This window comes from Xyrauchen texanus, chromosome 8, assembly GCF_025860055.1.
Source record: "Xyrauchen texanus isolate HMW12.3.18 chromosome 8, RBS_HiC_50CHRs, whole genome shotgun sequence".
Taxonomy (NCBI): domain Eukaryota; kingdom Metazoa; phylum Chordata; class Actinopteri; order Cypriniformes; family Catostomidae; genus Xyrauchen; species Xyrauchen texanus.
The window spans coordinates 42,902,624-42,915,826 of record NC_068283.1 but is presented as its reverse complement, the minus strand read 5'-3'; the positions used below and the strand labels follow the sequence as shown (position 1 = coordinate 42,915,826).

General features: G+C 42.6%; 1 protein-coding gene across 2 annotated transcripts; it reads left to right on the top strand.

The window, feature by feature from the left end:
• Positions 1 to 2,510: 2,510 nt before the first annotated feature.
• LOC127647785 (uncharacterized) lies at positions 2,511 to 11,936 on the top strand. Of its 2 annotated transcripts, XM_052132258.1 has the most exons (9): positions 2,511 to 2,813; positions 2,978 to 3,076; positions 9,157 to 9,240; positions 9,390 to 9,485; positions 9,814 to 9,912; positions 10,191 to 10,219; positions 10,426 to 10,497; positions 11,032 to 11,066; positions 11,375 to 11,515. In XM_052132258.1, the coding sequence occupies exons 1-8, from the start codon at positions 2,603 to 2,605 to the stop codon at positions 11,062 to 11,064; spliced, it is 723 nt and encodes a 240-aa protein (XP_051988218.1). In that variant the 5' UTR covers positions 2,511 to 2,602; the 3' UTR covers positions 11,065 to 11,066; positions 11,375 to 11,515. The 2 variants fall into 2 exon arrangements, with proteins under 2 accessions (XP_051988218.1, XP_051988217.1); XM_052132257.1 differs by lacking the exon at positions 11,032 to 11,066 and having other exon boundaries at positions 11,375 to 11,936.
• The last annotated feature ends 1,267 nt before the right edge of the window (positions 11,937 to 13,203 follow it).

Genomic DNA, 13,203 nt, shown 5'->3' with positions numbered 1-13,203 from the left:
ATTATTTACATCTTATTAGATGTGTTGATTTGTCTGACAGTATATTACAGTTTTTTCCCGTTGCTTGAACACTATAGACCCATGCTTAGACTAAAGTAACACAACTTGAAGCTTTTGTTACCATACCTCAAACACATGCACCCATACCTTAAACAAAGCGCTGTTTTGCACTCTAGTTGCAATTCTGCAACACACTTACTCCTTTATGCAACACACTTGGTCCTTTATGCAACACACTTGGTCCTGCATACTACACTCTATTTCATACATAAGACACTTCGTTCAAAAATTTAATCTCAGGGTGCCATTTGGAAAACACATGTATCCAAAATACAAAACACATCGGGTAATTGCAACCACTCAAATACACACCTGAAGGCACTTACTTGCAAAACTGAACACCAATCAGCCAGCTACAAAAAGCCCTCAGTTTAGCCATTTCAAGAACTTTGCAAGCATGGATGGAGGGATAGCAAGAGGCAGAGGTAGAGGAGGAGGAGGATGACGAGGACAAGGACAAGGACAAGGTCGAAGAGGCCATGCACGGACCCCTATTTCTGATGATATAAGAGCAACTTTGGTGGACCATGTCATCAACCATGGCCTGAATATGAGGGAAGCTGGGCAGAGAGTCCACCCACATCTAAGCTGCTTCACAGTGGCATCTGTAATAAGAACATTCCGACTAGAAAACAGGTATGTCTTCACCTCTCTACCTTCTACTCAGATGGTATTTACAGCACTGTACTACAGTAGATCACATTACCACATCACGTGTACAGGGTATTGCAGGGTGCTAATGCTCCTTTTGCAGCCAAAGTGGTAGTTTTTGTGAAACATACCATGATTCAGGGGCGTCGGACTGGGGGTAAAACCAGTACTGATTACCAGGGCCCCAAGGGGAGAGAGGGCCCTTGAAAGTCTGGAATATATTTTATTTGGAACATGGGGACCCATCAGGACTGCCTATACATAGGGCCCGGGATGTTGTGCTACGCCCCTGCCATGATTACTTGCAGTATATTGAGATGTTTCAGTACAGTGGATGATACAGTATATGCAGTAATGTAAGAAAAAGAAGCAAACCGATGACAATTTGTGGTTGTATTTCTCTAGAATGACTAGAAGACCTTCTGGGGGAGGACGCCAACGCCTGTTCACACAACAGCAGGAACTTGCCGTTGTGGACCTAGTGAGGGCAGACTATGCCATTCGTCTCCAACAGCTACGACAGAAAATACTTGCAGACAGGCAAGTGTTCAACAACATAAACCATGTGAGCATCACCACCATCAGACGCATCTTGGGAAAAAACAACATCACCATGAAGCAGCTCTACAGGGTCTCATTTGAGAGGAACAGTGTCAGGGTCAAAGGACTTTGAGCTGAATATGTACTGGTAAGTGTAACTGTCCTTTACATTTACAATACAGTATTGGTGAAATCCAGTAGCAGCTGAATATGTACCATATCAGTACCACATGGATCCATTCGGAGAGCTACACAGGTACCTGTGTGATGGGGTGAGGGTTCTGTATGTGTAGCACTGTAGTGCAGTAATATGTTTGTTTTTTTTGTTTCAGAGAATCTTGGTCATGGATGGAGCAGCACAGCCTCATGAATTCATTTTCATTGATGAAGCTGGATTCGACCTGAGCAAAACAAGACGACGGGGTCGTAATGTAATTGGCCAAAGGGGAATTGTGCACGTCCCGGGGCAGCGCGGGGGAAATATCACATTGTGTGCCGCCATAACCCTTCGAGGGCTTCTGCGTTATCATGCAAAACTAGGTCCATACAATAGCCAACATACTGTATACTCACATTTCTAGATGTTCTCCATAATATAGTTGTACAGAACAGACCAGATCAGCCCAGGTTTGTGGTGGTATGGCATAATGTCAGTTTCCATCGGGCTGCTCTGGTCCAGGCCTGGTTCACCAACCACAATCAATTTGAAGTGGTATACTTGCCCCCTTACTCACCATTTTTAAACCCTATAGAGGAATTATTTTCGGCTTGGAGATGGCGTGTATATGACCGCCAACCACATGCCCGCATGCCTCTTCTGCAGGCAATGGAACAGGCCTGCGGTGACATTCAGGTGACAGAAATCCATGGATGGTTTCGACAAGCAAGGGGATATTTTCCCTGGTGCCTAGCAGGAGAAGACATTGCTTGCGATGTCGATGAGGTCCTGTGGCCAGACCCCAACAGACGGCGGGATCCATGAGCCCACGTATGCACAATTGCCATGATTTTCTGTGTTTACAGTATAGTGTTTTTTTCTATTATCATAATTTTTTTTTTTGCTTTATCTGAATTCATGTTACTGCAATGTACAGTGCTGCAATGTACAATATTGAGTAGGCCTATTTGCTTTTTTGGTTGTTTGAAAATGTGCCTCCTGAAAATATGCCTTCTGAATAAACAGTGAAAATCAAAGACTGCAGTGTTTTATATGAAGTAGACTAGTGTGATCCCCCTGATCTGAAAGTGTATGCATATGATGCAAGTATGTGTCATTTTGTCATCAGAGTTACATTTTGACAAAGGAATGTTTAGGTTTTGATAGCAGAGTTTCAATTTGACACAGATGTGAATGGTATATTTCCCAATGTTGTGTCATGTTTACTTGTGTGTAGAGTTTTTGCACAATGAGCAAAGTTTTGCAAAATGTGTTCAAGCAACGGGCAAAAACTGTAATATAATTACTCTCCTGTTTTTAGGATTCTTCATTGTTGCAGTTTTGCCAGTGTTGACAACAATGACAAGATATAACTGGAATGTCACATGTGGGGAAGAAATGGGCTGTAAGTGTTTGATGAATTATGATCTGATATGAGTCTCTGTCACTGTCAGTCATCATGAATTGAGGATCTATGAAGGAAAAGTGTGTCACTTATAATCCTGATTAACATTATTAATGTTCATATAGAAAATATGATGAATAAAAATATTGTTTCATGTGTTTCAGGTTCACCTTTGGTCAGAAGATCAGTGTGGTTCATGTTTATGTCATTCATTAATGCAGTAATGATATATTTCTACATCACAGCACTCGCAAATGAAACAGGTACAATAATGATTTTATAATCTCTGTAAATGAATTTCAACAGTCTTCATATAACTTCAGTTTACAGTTCAGTGTATTATAAAGTTCAGCTTTATAAAGTCACTTTAAAGACTGTTTGATGATATAAAGGTAAAATATTGTTCCCTTTACAAAAGGCTTCACTACGATGTTGCGCTGCTAAGCGCTAGGGGAACAGCTCTTGCTGTGAGCCATGCTGAAATAATGTGTGAAACACGTCAATGAACGTTGACCGGAATTTATAGTCTCGGCTGATGTAATCATTAGATGCACCTGCGGCCAGGCTATAAATGGACACGTCACCAGGTGTCGTCAGAAACTCTTTTTTCAGAGCGATTCTGTTTCTGTGTGTTTCACACACGCTGTCAAAACTTTCTTTCCTCTGTTAGGAGATAGAATCAGACAGTGTGCAGTGAACGTTGTTCTTTTCTCTTCTGTTTGGAAAATATTATATATATATATATTTCAAAAAAAAAAAAAGAGAGAATGACTGAAAGCAAACGGTGCGTGTTCCCCTCTTCTCGCTCTATAGCTGAAGACGACACACATCAGTTTTTGCTGTTTGTTTGGGGGTAAGAGCACGCTGCTCTCGCGTTGCAGCAGGGCGGGTGCGAGCACTGCGATTTGCTTTAACAGGCAGAGTGCGTCGTGCTCGCCTCGCTTGCTTCCGGGAGTCAGCACTCTCGAATGGATTTGGTTGAGGAGCAAGAGACGGGTTGATCCCTTTCTCTCACTCTCTCCCCAAACCCAGCTGTTCCTTCACATGATCTCGACGCTTCTTCGGATCATGAGGTGGATCGCGATTTTCTTCCCGCCTCCGAGCTTTCCGTCTGCGATAAAAAATCTACGGAGGAATTGCTCGATGTTGTTACTCGTGCGGTTGCCAGATTGGTCATGGCCACGCGGAAAAGAGACCCCCAAACGCTCCAAATTAGGGGATAGATTTTATCTTCCAGTCTAAGAAAGGGAACGCCTCATGGGTTCCTTCCCTTCTTTGATAACCTCCATGAAGAGCTTTTTCGCTCATGGAGAACCCCTAAAAAAAAAACAAAAAAAACACATATATTTTCTCACATACCCTCGACGTCATTATATTCGACTATCGTGGGTGCTGAGGCACGGCAGTATTCAGTGATGCCGCCGGTCGAAGAGACGCTTGCGGGCTATCTCTCGCCGGGCTCGGCATCGTCACTTAAGAAGCCCTCTTTCCCCTCAAAGCCTTGTAGGACAACCTCCACTTTAGTGGGAAGGGCTTATTAAGCAGCAGGTAAGGCTGGTGCTGCTCTGCACACTATGCTGCTCTGCACGCTATGCTGCTCCTCCCAGGGATTGGTGACAGTCTCGCCGCCCTCGAAGCCCCTCCATTCCCGCAACCTCTTGGTGTTTCGGGTTGCAGAGGCTTCCGTCAAAATTGTGTGTTTTCGCTGTTCCTGTATGTTATTCAGGACGCGAAACACCCGACAACCCCTCAACAGGAAGTGTTAAAATATAATACCCACCTCATAGATCCCGGCAGCGTGGAAACTTCTGCCGGATGAATTCTTTTCTGTGGGTCTTATAAGGGCATCAGGATTTAATTCACTCGCCGTTTTTTCCGTGCTTCAACAGTATGTTCTCACTACTGTGAACCGGATTTCTTTTTTATGTAAAAAGAAAAATCAATCTCCTGGTTAAAGGGGCCACGGTGTGTGTTCCCCTTCCAGAGAGAGAGTTAGGCTATTACACTAAATACTTCCTGTTTCCCATGGAGGGTGAGGGGTGGCGTCTGGCTTAGATCTTAAAGCTTGAACTACCCGTGGGTGTTCAAGTCCAAGATGATGCCTGTTAAGACGGTCGTGTCTCAAGCCCTACAACTCGTTTGGCTGGTCACCATCGATCTTATGACACACTTCTATGCTTCATTTAGAAGTTCTGCCACAACATGGAAAGTTCCTGAGGTTCACTTCCGGGGGCAAAGTCTTCCAGGGTCAGGTTCTTTCTCTCAGCCTAGCCCTTTTTACCCGCACATTCACAATGCATGATGTAGCGCTGGCTCCTTGTGACTCCGGGGCATCTGCATTCTGAATTATGTAGACGACTGGCTGATCCTAGCGCAGTTCCAGGAACTGGCAGTTCAGCACAGGGACATCGTCTCAGCTCATCTGTTTCTGTGGGGTTGAGGCTCAACGCCTAGAAGAGCGTCCTCTCTCCCACTCAGAACACTGTCTATCAGGGCATCGTATGGAGTTCAATCTCAATGCGGGCACAACTGTCTCCCGCTAGTATTGAGTCCATTTAGATCACCCTGAGCAAAGTCAGGCTAGGGCAAGGTTGCACTGTTATCATTATCAATGATTTCCAGGTCTCGGGCGAAGGCGTCCACAGTGATCCCTCTGGACCTTCTGCTCATGAGACCGTTTTTGTTGTGGCCAAAAGCCAGGGGATTTCTTCCAAGGGCCAAAACCCCTAGGCTAAATAGGGTTCACGCCTCAGGCTTCGTTCCCTTTCTATGTGGTTCAGACCCGGTTTTCTGCCTTGGGTCCCACTCTTGGTGCGTCTTGTTGTCGCAGGCTGCTAACGACAGACGCCTCCCTGATGGGCGGGGTAGCGGCCTTAAGTGGTCGTCCAGCTTAAGGGGATAGGAGGGTCGTCAGCTTGGTTGTCACAGTCACTGTCTCGGGTTGATGGCTGTATTTCTGGCCCTGAAATACCTCCTCCTGAGGCTGCCATGTCTTGGTGCGGGTGGACAATGCAGCGGTAGCCTCTTACATAAATCATCAAGGACACCCACGTTCTTGTCAGCTGTATTTCTGACACGTTGGGTTCTCCTTAGGGCCCAGGGCAAGCTCCTGTCACTCAGGTCAGTTATATCCCTGGATGCCCATATAAGGGAGCAGATTTACGGTCCAGACAGAAAATACCAACGGGGGAGTTAAGAACTCCACCCTAAGGTAGTAGTTGCCCAGAGTTCGCCAGCAAGGGTTTTTGCCTCTTACTGATAGCACTGCGCTGGCCGAACAGGGCTTGGTTCTCGGAGCTAATCTCTTCCCTCGACGGCTCGCCTTTGGCGCTGCCGAACAGGAAGGATCTTCTGTCTCAGGCACAGGGCAATATTTCATCCCTGCCCCAAATTGTGGAATCTTTCATGTTTGGCCCCTAAGGGTACCAACTGAAGGACACAGGGCTCTCTCCTGAGGTTATCGAGACCTTTTTAAATGCCGGGCTTTTTCCACTTGGAACGAGTTTGGGTGAGATCTTAGGGCAGAAGAGGACCTCTTCGCCTCTATGAATAGCGCAATGTCTCCTCTACTTCTCCCTGAAATCACCCAGCCCCCTTGGGTCTGGACGTTAAGACACATACATGACCCAGAATGCGTCTGTATGCGTTTCTTTCCTCGGTTTCTCTGCTCCCGGGAGTCTTGGCAATGTTCACCAGCAAGGGTCTTGCCTCCTATTAATGGCGCTGCGCTGGCTGAACAGGATATGGTTCTCGGTGTTAATATCTCTCCTCGACGGCTCGCCTTGGGCGATTCCGAACAGGTAGGACCTTCTTTTTCAGGCTCGGGGGACATATTCATCCCCGGCCCGAATTGTGAAACCTTTCATGCTTGGCCCCTGTAGGGTACCAACTGAGGTTCACAGGGCTTTCTCCTGAAGTTATCGAGACCATTTCAAGTGCTAGGGCTCCCTCCCTTGGAACTGATCTGGGTAGATTTTACAGGGCAGAAGAGGACCTCTTCGCCTCTGTTGATAGCGCAATGTCTCCTCTACTTCTCCCCGAGTCACCCAGTCCCCCCCCCCCTCAGGGGTGCTGATCGTGGTGGCGCATACATGGTACAAATGCTCCTGCATGCGTTTCCTTCTAATAAGTTCAAATTACAGAACCAGCTAACTGCCAGTTTGCTTCAGTTCTGGATTTTCTGTGGAAAGAACTGTCAGCGGGCACTTGCCTCGCCACTGCCAGGTCTATGTGGCTCCCACTTCGGCTTGCCACGCCTTGGTGGGCGGGGTGCCCTCTAAGAGGCATCCTTGCTAGGACCTCTTCATAGGGTAAGACCCCCGTTTTTAAAACCTCTAGAGTCAGCGTTTGGTAGACTTCTGACTCTCAAGATGGTTTTTCATATGGCAATTACGTCTCTAAGGAGACTTGGGTACCTACAGGCTCTGTCTCTTTTGCCGGCCTGTTTTGAGTTGCCCCAGGTAGGACCAAGAGCATTCTTTGCACCCTCACCCTGACTACCTGCCCAAGGTGCCTTTCTCGACCCTTGGCCAGTCATTCTCTAAGCCTTCTGCTCCCTGCCGTTTGTAATGCTGGAGCAGCTAAAGACTACTCAGACTTTGTCCAGTCTGTGCCCTTCAGAATTATGTCCACCGCATTTGCTAGTGGCGTAAAGTCAGGGCAGCAGTTCTTCACTTTGAAGCCGTGACCGGGTTGTCACTTTGGGTGAGGGACCTTACTGCCCGGGCCTACCTTCGCCAGTAGGTTTTAGGGCGCACTCTTCCAGAGGGCTCTCCTACTCTAAAGCCTTGGCTAGAGGTCTCCCTCTGCAGCAAGTTTGTGGTGCGGCAGGTTGGTCCTCTCCGCGCACATTCATTAAACTTTTATAGTTTGGATGTTCTTGCCACTCTTGGCTCTTACGCCCTTGAGTTGACACCGAGCAAGTTTGTGGTGCGGCAGGTTGGCACTCTCCGCACACACTAATCACATTTTATGGTTTAGATGCTTTGCTACTCCGGACTCTTATGTCCTTGAGTCGACATCTCAGCCCATGCCTAAACAAGTTTGTGATGCGGCAGGCTGGTCCTCTCCGCTCACATTCATCAGTTTTTATGACAAGTTTGTGTTGCGATAGGGTTCTTTTCCACACATTCATCGAACTTTGTGGGTTAGATGCTTTGCTACTCTGGGCTCTTATGCCCTTGAGTCGACATCTCAGCTCATGCCTGAACAGGTTTGTGATGCGGCAGACTGGTCCTCTCTGCACACATTCATCAAAAAATTAATGGTTTAGATCAGGGGTACCCACACTTTTTTGTGTGATGATCTACTTTTCAATGAGCAACTCAATAAAATCTACCAACTTAAAAAAAACACAGTTTCATTTAAAATAAGAAAATGCTTGTTGGGACTACTGCATGTATCCCTACATGGAATTAATCTTCTAATTAATAAAGAAATATATAGTAATGTTCAATGTTGATATCGTTCAGTTTTAACACTAAACCCAACACACCTACAGCACAATAGATTACAATAGTCAGGGCATTTCCCTTATTCTGATGACGAGTAAACACTGACCAGGCGAGGTTTTGTTTATTCAGTTGCCATGACAACTAGGTTTGCGCATACGCGCCTTCCAAGGACTTCTGAGAACAGCGCGCGAAATTGTCTACCGTAGTTGTCATGGCAACTGAATAAAAAAAACCTCGCCTGGTCAATATTTACTCGTCAAGTGCAAGACAGACAGAAACTAATTTTGTGTGATCTACCAGCATTGCCTTTGCGATCGACTGGTAGATCGCGATCGACGTATTGGGCACCCCTGGTTTAGATGTTTATGCTACTCCGGGCTCTTATGCCCTTGAGTCGACATCTAAAACTCATGTCTGAGACCTCTCGCGTTTTTGTGAGTACACTGCACAACCGTAGGGGTCCGGACAGCCCCAAGTGCGGCGGCGTGGGTATTGCGTTCCCCTAGCGCTTAGCAGCGCAACATCGTAGTGAAGCCTTTTGTAAAGGAACGCCTCGGGTTACATGTGTAACCCTTGTTCCCTGAAAAAGGCGGAACGAGATGTTGCGCTGCTTTGCCGCGACTGGGACGCCCCAGGACTGCTCTTCAAAAGAAGTATCTGACGACACCTGGTGACGTGTCCATTTATAGCCTGGCCGCAGGTGCATCTAATAATTACATCAGCCGAGGCTATAAATTCCGGTCAACGTTCATTGACGTGTTTCACACATTATTTCAGCATGGCTCACAGCAAGAGCTGTTCCCCTAGCGCTTAGCAGCGCAACATCTCGTTCCGCCTTTTTCAGGGAACAAGGGTTACACATGTAACCCGAGACGTTTCTCCATGTTCAGATTCTGTGGGATGGGGATGTTTGATTGGGTTTCTGCGGTTACTCTGGACAGTTGTGAACTTCACATATTCATTTAATGATTGGGGTAACGTATCGATCATCTTCCCTGTGTGTGTCGTGTGTGTGTGTGTGTGTGTGTGTTGTCACATTTAGTTTTAATACAAATAAATGTATGAGCCTCATGTGGCCTCATTTTCTCTAAATAATGATCAAATGTGTAAATTAAACTCACAGATTTCCCCCGTCTTGTCCCTGTGTACCTGTTTGGATCAGTTGGTGTTGTTTTAATAAGCGCTGTTTCACTGATGACAGAACTGATACTGAAAACAGGTGAGTGAACAAACTGAACAGAGTAACAGAATACAGTTATTAAACTGAGATTAAATATTTCATGGTAAATAACTTATAAACAGATGTTAATTTATACAATACAATGTTTTCTTTACTGACGGACAGAATAGAAATTACTCATATTTTCATCTCAAAGTTATTCTGATTAAATGATCCGTGTCTTTATTTCTATCAAATAAACTTGATGAAAACAATAATTTGATCATGAATCAGTTTATGCTGTTCGGACAGATTTGATTCCTCAAACACGGTGAGGAAAATATTGAAATGTGATGAATATATTAATAATATTGTATTTCATCCTCAGTTAATGGTGAGCGTGCAGTCGGAGATCTGAGAATTGTTGTTTTTTCATGTGAAAGTTTCTTGATCTTTTTCCTGCTGATTTTACTCGTATTTAAACCCTGTGAGTATAAACTAACTTTAATAAAGACAATCAGTTTAATAAGTGTGTCTGTAAAAGTGTTATTTATTGTGTTCTTTAAGGAGATATCTGCGTTATTTATCAGACATAATTCAACAGTTTTTATGGTTATCAATAAGAAACACTTCCACATGTTCAGTTGGATCTAAAGCTGATATTTAAAGGTGTCTGTGATATATCTGTGATCATCTGATGTATTTGATCTGTAACTGAGACTGATCAATCTCTAAATAATACACCAAATATATTTTTTCACACAGGGATCAAAACCTGTCAGCAGTCATGTCAGGTTAGTATCACGTTACTTTAAGAGTTTCAATTGACTTCTATCAGGAGAATGTTTCACTTATTAAAAGTTCACTTAGTCATTTTCTGTTGATGTTGTTGATGTCAGTGTTCTTGGACTTCATAATGACACCTGTCAGTGAGATGTTTTTAGTTAGGCTTTAATATCCGTCCAAAAGCATAAAGATGTTTGTCTCATCTTAAACACAGAATGCAGCAAGAGCAAGATCTCATCGAACTCAAGACGCCAGATCAAACCAGAACGAGAACCAAAGTTCTCAAGTGAGTATTTTATAAATAAAGTTTAATTAAGTTTATCAACAGTTTTATTGACTTTAGGGAATAATTCACCCAAAAGTGAAAATTCTCTCATTTACTGACCATATGACTTTCTGTCTTCTGTGAAAAAGCATAAAAGTACTCTATAAGACTCCAGAAGTGTCTTCTGCATCGATAAAGACCAAAATAAAACTCCTTTTTCACTGGACATCTTGACATCAGCAGTCTCCTTGTGATCATGATTTCAAGCTCGATTACACTTCCTGGTGCTTGATGCATGCACGTTAGATGGCGACATCGGAAATATAATCGACCTTGAAATCATGATCGTGTCTAGAGATTGCAATGGCAAGATGAACAGTGAAAAATAAGTTTTATTTCGGTCTGTTCTCACCTAAAAACCAACTGAAGACATGGGAGTAATTTTATGCTGCCTTTATGTGCTTTTTGGAGCTTGAAAGTTCAGGACACCATTCACTTGTATTGTATGGATATATTCACCTCATATCTCCATCAAAATATATTTGTGTTTCACAGGAGACAAAGTCATATGAGTTTGAGACAGAATAATGGTGAGTAAATGATGAGAGAATTATAATTTTTTATGTAAATATTTAATTAAGGTTTATACTTAACCTGCAATAAAAGGAAACTTCATGATATTGATCAGTTTCCAATAGCAGAGAGATGTTGTGTAGATCAGTGGTTCTTCATGTCTCCATTATTTGACACAAATATATTCCGGTTACGGAGCTTCTAAAGAGCAAATGATTGAAATGAATGATGCTGCATAAAGAGACATTCAGCATGTGCAGTGCTGTGATACTCACAATCATTGATGTAGATACTGAATAAAATACATGATGTGTCTTTCACTCAGAATGCAGCAGGATCTGATGAAACTCCAGTCGCTGGATCAAACCAGAACCAGAACTCCGTAGAAATGAATCCTCTACTACAGACGCTAAGATCAGGAGGCTGGACAGAGAAAAGAGACGGAGGAAACTCGGCCTGATTCAGTCGAGACACAAACATAATCAACAATGAGAGAAAACAAATGTGTCAAACACTTGTACATGTTTACTCAAACTCTTATGAGTGCTGACAAACTGAAACTTCTGATGTCCTTCAGTTCAAAACATACAGATTATTATTGTTATTGTGAGCATTTTTATATGTTGTTTTTTATGTTTTCTCCTTTTTGAGAAGAGCTGTAAATAAATGCAGACTGTGTTTAAGTAATTGTGTAATAAAACTGCTTGTTTTGCTTGTAAATCAGTTGCTCTGTTTTCATACTTGTGTTAGACATTGTGCTTTGACTATATGAAAATAAATGTGCGGTCCATGTAAATAAACTCTTGTAAAGTCTATTATGATTTAATTTTTTATTTTTTTAAATAAGTACTTGCACTTAAAGGAGTAATAATTACAAGTTCAATAGAAGCTCGACTCGATCGACACAAATAATAATTCAATAATAACTTATCTCTTGTTTTCTTGGGGGACACAGTGAGGCACTTACACTGGAAATAAACTAATTTTCTAAAAGCACTTTCATCAGTTCTTCTGTTAATAGTTGTGTATTATTTGAGTTGTTTAATCATTGGTTTTTACAGCATTATTTCACAATGGCAATGAAGTTAAACTGGATCTGACTTTACACAGAAAAGGTTACTGAGATGATTTTATCACACTTAAAACATGTACACACACATATTATTTATGTCTTGTGGATATCAGATTTTTCAGTCAGTTTTTATATAGTATAATAAATATTTCTATGCTTTGTGTTTGAACAGATGCTTTTGATTTCCAGTGGTGCTGAAATGCTGCAGTTGCTGTGAGAGTTTTCATCATAATTATAATCTTTTTATTTCAGTATGAATCCTCCTCTTACAGTTATATCAAGGCAACATTTATTTATAGAGCACATTTAAAAACAACATAAGCTGACAGAAAGTGCTTTACAAATTAATCAAATAAATACACAAATACCGAATTATATACAAAAATAAATAATAATAATAAATAGATACAATTCAAATCAAGTGTTTACCAAATTTAACCTATAAAACTTCCTCTTCGAATGCAAAAGAATATAAATATGTTTTCAAATATAAAAATGGCTATAGAAGAAACTGACCTCACATGGTAAGTGAGAATATTCCAGAATCTACAACGACAACGAACATTCAAAAGAAGTTGATGAGAAGACCTGAGTGCTCTGGTGGGGGAGTAAGGGACGATTTCTTTGGGACAGGTCTTTGCTGGAAAGAAAATGATTATAGATAGATCTCAGGTGGAAAAAGTTCCCCTTGACAACGGCACTAATTTGCTGATTAAAAGTAATGATGAATCTAAAATCACTCTAAGACTCCTCACATGATCATGTACATTCATGACAGAGGACCAAACTGGGCAACCAGGCCAGGAAAGAGGACATGGAGGGACCTAAAATCAGAACTTCAGTTTTGCTTTCGTTTAATTGTAAAAAACTATTTGCCAGCTAATGTTTAATATCTTTGAAGCAATTTAGGATATTATCAAATGAACACTTCTTGTCTAAGCTCACTGGTGAGTCAAATTGGGAATCGTCAACATAAGTGACAGGATATGCTGTACTTATGGAAAATAGAGTATAGACAAGTCAAATAATGAAGGGTGCTTGTGAAAAAGAAGTGTGCTTAATTGTATTGAAAGTGAACTTTT

What these genes read in the sequence shown, in the direction of transcription:
- LOC127647785 (XM_052132257.1), top strand. Translation starts at nt 2,603, where the DNA reads ATGGTATATTTCCCAATGTTGTGTCATGTTTACTTGTGTGTAGAGTTT. An exon ending in ATATTCATTTAATGATTGGG is followed by an intron (nt 9,241 to 9,389) that starts GTAACGTATCGA and finishes TTAAACTCACAG; the next exon opens with ATTTCCCCCGTCTTGTCCCT. An exon ending in TTTACTCGTATTTAAACCCT is followed by an intron (nt 9,913 to 10,190) that starts GTGAGTATAAAC and finishes TTTTTCACACAG; the next exon opens with GGATCAAAACCTGTCAGCAG.